Consider the following 8,378-nt stretch of genomic DNA (forward strand, 5'->3'; position numbering starts at 1 on the left):
ACAAGGACACTCAGCTCTAAGCATAGTTTGTGTGTCTGTGAAGTGTGTTCTCATGTAGAGTAGTGTATGGTGCCATCTATGGGTTTACAGGGAATTAGTTATTTTTGTCCCCGAAGATAACACAAATGTTCCATAGAATATTATCAGAGACAGTTGCTGGTCGAATATAACTAGGAAGGCTACTTTATGACATTAAGGTGAGCCAATGCTCTATTGTGCTTTTTTAAACAGGTGTTTGAAGATGTGAAACCGCTAAGGAGCCATCACCACACATGAGGTGTGTGTGTGTGTGTGCCTGTGTGTGTCTGTGTATGTGTGTGCACACATCTATGTGTGTGTTTCCTGCTTTTCAACAGAGAAAGGAACTCTTACTAAGCCATAGAAGTGGCATCGAAGTTTCTTCTCCAACTATTTTCTAATTCAACAGTAATATCATGATCATTAAGCCAGGGTTCAAAAGAGGGGGTTCAGACAATAGAAGACCTGCCAACTACTGAGCACTTGCACTACTCCCACAAAATATCTCAGTCCAACAACTGAAGCCTGCAATATAATCCGTGTGTTGAAGCTCCACAGTATCTATGCCAAAAACTGTAAATTTTCTGTACCATTTCTACTCCTGGAAAACATTTCTAGATATATTTTAATCTGATTTGGGAAACTATTACATTTGAATGGCTGCTGAAATTTCTATCCCCTCTCACTCTGGGGCAGTAACACTCTCTCTCTCTCTCTCTCTCTCTCTCTCTCTCTCTCTCTCTCTCTCTCTCTCTCTCTCTCTCTCTCTGGGGCAGTAACATGGCTATACAGTCCTGGCGCCCTGGACTCCTGTTGCTTAGTAACGTCCTTAAACAACAGAAACCTTTTCCTGCCCACCTCTGTGTAGAGAAAAAGAGAGTGGAAGAGGGAGGGTGCAACTGGGGCATTGAGAGTGCATATTTCAGGACTAAACTCAACTCTAAATCTATTCATCCACATATGAAAGGTGTTTTCAAGTTTGATACTACCATAAACTATACTCTAATGGAGTCCACTAACTGAAACATCAGAACGTCTACAGTGTTTTGCAATTGCAAGATACAGCATTGTCTGAAAACGGAATTGTCTATGATTGTAAGGAACATGGTTCTCAGGTGGCAGGGAATGGCCAGTTAGCTGCTGACAGACACACTACACTGCTACCAAACTTCCCAGGCCAGATCAACTGGTCGAACCTCTTCACTCTACTGTAGATAAAGCATGGTAAGTACTTAAATCAAATCAAATGTTATTTGTCACATACACGTGTTTAGGAGATGTTATTGCTTTTGTAGCAAAATGCTAGTTTTCTAGCTCCAATAGTGCAATAATATCTAACAAGTAATATCTAACAATACACACAATCTAAAGTAAAGGAATGTAATTAAAAAAATATAAATGTTTAGACGAGCAATGTCAGAGCGGCATAGACTAAGATACAGTAGAATAGTATATACATATGAGATGAGTAATGCGAAATATGCTAACATTATTAAAGTGACGAGTGTTCCATTATTATAGTGGCCAGTGATTTCAAGTCTATGTATATAGGACCGCAGCCTCTAATATGCGAGTGGTGGCTATTTAACAGTCTGATGGCCTTGAGATAGAAGCTGTTTTTCAGTCTCTCGGTCCCAGCTTTGACGCACCTGTACTGACCTCGGGTTTTAGGTGCCAAGCCGAATTTCTTCAGCCTCCTGAGGTTGAAGAGGCGTTGTTGCGCCTTCTTCACCACACTGTCTGTGTGGGCGGACTATTTCAGTCTGTTAGTGATGTGTACGCAGAGGAAGGAACCTTTCCACCTTCTCCACTGCGGTCCCGTCGATGTGGATAGGGGGGTGTATGATTTATCCTCATCTAGTACTACAGTACATAACTTTTCTTTCACCCTCTATCGTGCCCAACCAAAATATACAGGCATGGAAAAGGACATTTCTTTTCAACATGGTTCCCGCAGCTATGGTGGATGCATATGTAACTAGGCGCGTTCAATACAGCTTGGTTTGGCTTGGCTTGGTTTGGCTTGGCTTGGCTTGGCTTGGTTTGGCTTGGCTTGGTTTGGTTCGGCTGAGTAGTGTGAAAAGCCCCCAAGTTAAATCCAAAAATGGACTTGGGCTTAAATCAGGACATCTTGTTGAACTAAGCTCAATAATATTCCGTTATTTCTCACCCGTAAAGCCCAGAAATACAGTCTGAACAGCAGACTTGTGGTAAATGCATTGGTCTCATTCCCATTTACAGAGATATCTCTGGATTCTACGAGACTAATACAAAGTCATGCACTTGATTTCACAAATCAAGAGTGATCTGAAGTATATGCAATTTTTAACCCCAAGTAACTCCTTATCACATTATTTTGTAAAAGCAGCCTAAATCAATCATTGCATTTGTCGCTCTGTACAATATAGTATAATTGCAGGTAGTCATTGCAAGCAATAGTTTCCTATCTAAGGTTGTAATGGAAACAAGCGATGGTGAATCACCTCTCTGTTCTCTGTGATCCTCAATATGATTAATGAGGCGATAGAGGGCCTTAGGGTTTTAATACAGACACACACACACTGCTCTCTGAGACACACACACACACTGCTCTCTGCAACAGAGGGGAGAGGAGCAGAGCCCTAACCGTAATTTATCAACGTCCTGATTTGACTCAGTCTCTTTTCACGCATGCATCTTCCCACCTGGGAGAGGCTTCCCAGTTCAACCAGCTGAATTGTGTGGAAGCTTCACCACTCATTTGTTTACCAGTATTACCTTATGTATGTATTACGCTATGTCTGTTCTGTCGCCTCTCTGCTGTTCAGATAGATCTCTGTCAGGCATTAGCCTTATTAAGAGAAGCACTGGGTGAACAGGCAGGGGCAGACACACACACACAGGTCTACATTTCCCTCACTCTGCGTCGAGCGTGGAGCCCTCTCTCCCACCCCAGGCCAGACATGAGCCCCTGTGTAAATAACATCAGCCTTCTCATTTCACTCTCACTCTTTCTCCATCGCACGCACACACACGCACACGCGCGCGCACGCACACACACACACACACGCACACACACACACACACACACACACACACACACACACGCACACACACACACCCACACACACACACACACACAAAATGGTTTGGGACTCAGTTACTCTGCAGGGAGGACTCACACGACACACGCATGCCCTGGCCACCTTTGGTACTGAAACACGCTCCCCAGTCTGGGTAATCACTGATAATGATATAATGTGATTGATTGTTCTCACCACGTCTCCTTGCAGCACCATGGCTAAAGGAGGGAAGAAAGGAGGAGGTGCTAAGGGGAAGAAGGTGACTCTGAAGATGGCCAAGAACGCTGTGCGTGTGACCACTGATGGCCACCGCAGACTGGACCTCAGTAATATGGGGATCGCAACCTTCCCCAAGTGTCTCCTCAAACTACCAGACCTCAACGAGCTGGACCTCAGCCGCAACCAACTCAAGAAGCTACCAGACTTCATTGGTATTTATTTACTGTCCTTTAGGTCGTTTGGCTATTTTGATAGTAGACTTACGTAACAACATCATAATATACAGTGAGTGACAGAATTCCAATCGGCAAAGAATTGTTGGTTGCCTTGAGGTATGGTCACATTGGGAAGAGCAAATAGTATCAGTCTTGGCAGATTTGGATTCTGTTGTTGATTAGGTCTGTTAGTAAGTCACACAGCTGTGTATTGAGCCCACCTTCTAACAAAGCACATGCATAGAATGACACAATTAAGTAAAACCTACTTCCTCTCTGGTCATCCAGGTGACCTGGTCTCGCTCAGCTGGATGGATCTCCATAGCAACCAGTTGGACGCCATACCGGAGACAGTCAGCCAATTGGTGGCGCTGTCACACCTCAACCTATCCAACAATCGCCTGACCTCTGCAGGTCTACCCCCTTCGCTAGGCAACCTAGCCCGCCTACGGAGCCTCAACCTGGGCATGAACCGCCTGGACACCCTGCCTCCCACCATGGTGGGGCTTTGTAGTCTCCAAGAGCTGGGCCTGTTTGATAACCTGTTCCTCTCCCTGCCTGAGTTTATCAAGGTGTTACCGAGCATTATCAGACTCAACACCAAGAGGAACCCTTTGTCCTACGCTCAGGGAGACTCGGGAGCGACGAGGGGTGAAGGGGGGCTGGAGGAGGGGGTGTACCTGGCTAAGGAGGGAAGTCTGTGTGGGTCCTGTTTGGAGAGTTGCAAGAAGGAGAGGAGCTGGATGCTAGGAGGGAGGAGGGATAGAGAAGGTGATGCGGAGAGCAGGGGTGTGCCGTACTCCGGGCTGGTTACACCAAACTCAGTGGCCCAAGCCAATCAGGAACAGTGGAGGTGAGGAGTGACCAATAATGGTCCAGGGAGAGGTTTGACACTCAAGGACAGCCAATGAACAACGGGATATAGTTCTACATAGCCAATGAGCAATTGAGCACAGTTCTATGATGTGATGATTGATTCAAATAGACAGTGCTCAAACCAACAAAATGGACAACAATGTTGCCATTGTAATTTTCTAATGAATATACTTTTCTATTGAAGTCAGGTCATGTCAATATACGTCACAAGGCACTGTGTCACTGTTTGTTTAGGTCGACAATGAACGTTAGCTGAATTTACAGTATTTCTTATTTTACCTGTGAAACAATGATTCCACAGGCCATTAAGAGAGGTTGCCTTCAGTCTTTATGTTGTAAAATGTTTAAAAATAATGTCTTGAAAATTTGCAGTGGGTTCTTTCTGTTTCTTCTATATACATTATCAACCTGTTGTATATGTGTATGTGCCCACATTCACCTGGCATTAGTTATGACCTCAGCAATCCCTCTAACGTCACCTCAATGCTGGCACCACTGAACAATGTGTATAGAGAGAGTAGGACGGGAGAAAGAGAGAGGTAAAAGGGGAAGAAATAACGAGGAGGTGAGGTAGAAAGAGAGGGAAATCTCTCTCTCTCTCTCTCTCCCTCTCTCTCTCTCTCTCTCTCTCTCTCTGGTTTCCTGCGGCAAACGGCAAAGACCTCACACACGTACAGACTGTCTCTCCCAAACAACAGCAGCCCCTCTGTTACAGACAGGCCACTGATCACCACCATACACACATTAGCTTTAACCTGGAAGAGAGAGGACACAGAGAGTCCGTGTTGCATCATCATCGGAGGACATGACAGTGTACATCAAAGTGGGCTATAAGGCTATAAATATTGAACAAATGAATTGCACTACACAACTTGAATTTGAACCCTTTACATGAATTCATAACACTTTTAAAGAAATAGTTATGCATTAATTTGCAATGTATCCATTGTAAAATTTCACAAACTAATATGCAAACCATGAAACCCAGCCCATGTCTACCCTTGTACTCTCATGGGAAGTAAAGACATCATCACCATTTCAGGGTGCACTTGATTGATCATTTTAATCACACGTCTTCATCATGATTAAAATGACACAGTCACCACTTCATTATTGAGATTATTAACATTGATTGATCGGATAAGATAGAGACTGGCCAAGATGGCGATGCTCCAGCTAGACTTAGAGCGGGAATGGACCCTGATGCTTGTATTATGTGTGACTCTGAAGCCAGTCACGGCTACAATTGTGATTATGTGTGACTAATTCTATTGTCCCCCCTCATTTCCCACTGTGTGTGTGTGTGTGTGTGTGTGTGTGTGTGTGTGTGTGTGTGTGTGTGCGCGCACCTGGCCCCCTTACTGTCTCTCTCCCTTTCTCTGCCCCCTGGGGGACACACCACCCCAAAAACATATGGGGCCCCAACTCACCCACAAGCCCCTCACAATGATTACTAATCAAATTGCACATACTGGGAGAGAAAGGGGCCTGATGATTATTAGGGAAATTAATCAATGCCACACACACAATAGGAAACCTGCTAAGTGATCAGAGCCAGAGCCACTCGTCTGAACAAACACAAGTGTGCATGCACGCACGCACACACACACACACACACACACACACACACACACACACACACACACACACACACACACACACACACAGTGTGATAGATGTAGAAAAAGTTATATGTATTGGCAACAGAACAAACAACCCACAGTAATATGCCTACAGCCTACAGAGTCATTAACTAAAGCGAATATGAATTATCAAGCGGATGTGATTCAACTAATGGAGGCAGAGGAGGAAAAGAAAGGAGGAAATCAGGTGAACTGAGGAGAGGACGAGAGGAAAACGTAAGAGAAGAGGAGAGGTGGATGAGTGGAAGAGAGGAGGATTCTTATTGACTGAGAGGCTAATGTCATACCATTGATTTCTCCCCACACACATTACCATCATAATCACACTATCGGCGGTGGTAGTCTAATCATGCTGGAGATTGTGTGTGTGGGGGCTCTGAGGACAGTGCTCCTGGATTAATAAGCGTGAAAAGGCCTGGTTATCTGACAACAGCTCAGCAGGACACACACACACATGCCAACTAGCTGGGAGACAGCTGATACAACCTCCTACTGTTTTTATTAATTCTTCTGTCAGAAACATTATTAAAACACTCTGCTGGTTGTCGGCCCTGTTAACATAGTTACCACTGACTCACACACTGTGCGCACACACACACACCATACAAACACACCGCACACACACATTTAGCTAACTATAACAGATGAGATTCTGACAGCAACGGTGAGGTATTGGAATCCCATAGTATATCATCTGGATGATTAAAAAAATACATGATCAAACCTTCCATATACAACCAGTGTCCAACCTGATACAAACAAACACACATTCAGGGGTTGTGGGCTCGGGTGGCATGGCTCAGTGAGAGGGGTAGTCGTTTCTCACAAATATACTGTATCATCTTCCAACGACACAGAACAGCCATTACACTAGTTCATTTATCTGGGCCTGTATTCATAAAGCAGATCTAGGATCAGGTCCCCCCTCTTATTCATTATTCAATGGCAAAACTGATCCTAGATCAGCACTCCTACTCTAAGATGCTTTGTGAATTTGGTCCCCCATTGTCAGTGGTGTAAAGTATTTAAGCACAAATACTTTAAAGTACTACTTAAGTAGTTTTTGGGGGGTATCTGTACTTTACTTTAATATTTATATTTTTGACAACTTTTACTTTTACTTCACTACATTCCTATAGAAAATATTTACTTTTTACACCATACATTTTCCTTAACACTCAAAATCACTTGTTACATTTCGAATGCATAGCAGGACAGGAATATGGTCCAATTCACGCACTTATTAAGAGAACATCCCTGGTCATCTCTACTGCTTCTGATCTGGTGGACTCACTAAACACAAATGCTTTGTTTGTAAATGATGTCTGAGTGTTGAAGTGTGCCCCTGGCTATCCGTACATTTGAAAAACAAGAAAACTATGCCGTCTGGCTTGCATAATATAAGGAATGTGAAAAGATGTACACTACCATTCAAAATGTTTGAGGTCACTTAGAAATGTCCTTGTTTTTGAAAGAAAAGCACATTTGTCCATTAAAATAACATTGAATTGATCAGAAATACAGTGTAGACATTGTTAATGTTGTAAATTACTTTTGTTGCTGGAAACGGCATATTTTTTAATGGAATATCTACATAGGCGTACAGAGGCCCATTATCAGCAACCATCACTCCTGTGTTCCAATGGCACGTTGTGTTAGCTAATCCAAATTTATCATTTTAAAAGACTAATTGATCATTAGTAAACCCTTTTGCAATTATGATAGCACAGCTGAAAACTGTTGTGCTTATTAAAGAAGCAATAAAACTTGCTTTCTTTAGACTAGTTGAGTATCTGGAGCATCAGCATTTGTGGGTTCGATTACAGGCTTAAAATGGCCAGAAACAATGAATGGCCGGAAACAATGAACTTTCTTCTGAAACTCGTCAGTCTATTCTTGTTCTGATAAATGAATGCATGCAAGAAATTGCCAAGAAACTGAAGATCTCGTACAATTCTGTATACTACTCCCTTCACAGAACAGCGCAAACTGGCTCTAACAAGTAGAAAGAGGAATAGGAGGCCCCGGTGCACAACTGAGCAAGAGGACAGTACATTAGAGTGTCTTGTTTGAGAAACAAACGCCTCACAAGTCCTCCTTCATATGGGCCTCTACACAGGACAGGAACTCCTAGAGAGGGATAAAGCGAATGTGAGAGAGGGATAAAGACAATGCGAGAGAGGGATAAAGAGAGACAGAGACAAAGAAAGGAAGAATGAAAGAAAGAAAGAAAGAAAGTAAGAAAGAAAGAAAGAAAGAAAGAAAGAAAGAAAGAAAGACAGAAAGAAAGAAAGAAAGAAAGAAAGAAAGAAAGAAAGAAAGAAAGAAAGAAAGAAAGAAAGAAA

General features: G+C 43.1%; 1 protein-coding gene across 1 annotated transcript; it reads left to right on the forward strand.

The window, feature by feature from the left end:
• The first annotated feature begins 784 nt into the window (after positions 1–784).
• lrrc18a (leucine rich repeat containing 18a) lies at positions 785–5,248 on the forward strand. Its single transcript, XM_021606405.2, has 3 exons — positions 785–1,242; positions 3,291–3,511; positions 3,803–5,248. The coding sequence occupies exons 2-3, from the start codon at positions 3,295–3,297 to the stop codon at positions 4,369–4,371; spliced, it is 786 nt and encodes a 261-aa protein (XP_021462080.1). The 5' UTR covers positions 785–1,242; positions 3,291–3,294; the 3' UTR covers positions 4,372–5,248.
• The last annotated feature ends 3,130 nt before the right edge of the window (positions 5,249–8,378 follow it).

This window comes from Oncorhynchus mykiss, chromosome 1 (genome assembly GCF_013265735.2).
Source record: "Oncorhynchus mykiss isolate Arlee chromosome 1, USDA_OmykA_1.1, whole genome shotgun sequence".
NCBI classification, from domain to species: domain Eukaryota; kingdom Metazoa; phylum Chordata; class Actinopteri; order Salmoniformes; family Salmonidae; genus Oncorhynchus; species Oncorhynchus mykiss.

What these genes read in the sequence shown, in the direction of transcription:
- lrrc18a (XM_021606405.2), top strand. Translation starts at nt 3,295, where the DNA reads ATGGCTAAAGGAGGGAAGAAAGGAGGAGGTGCTAAGGGGAAGAAGGTG. An exon ending in GAAGCTACCAGACTTCATTG is followed by an intron (nt 3,512 to 3,802) that starts GTATTTATTTAC and finishes CTGGTCATCCAG; the next exon opens with GTGACCTGGTCTCGCTCAGC.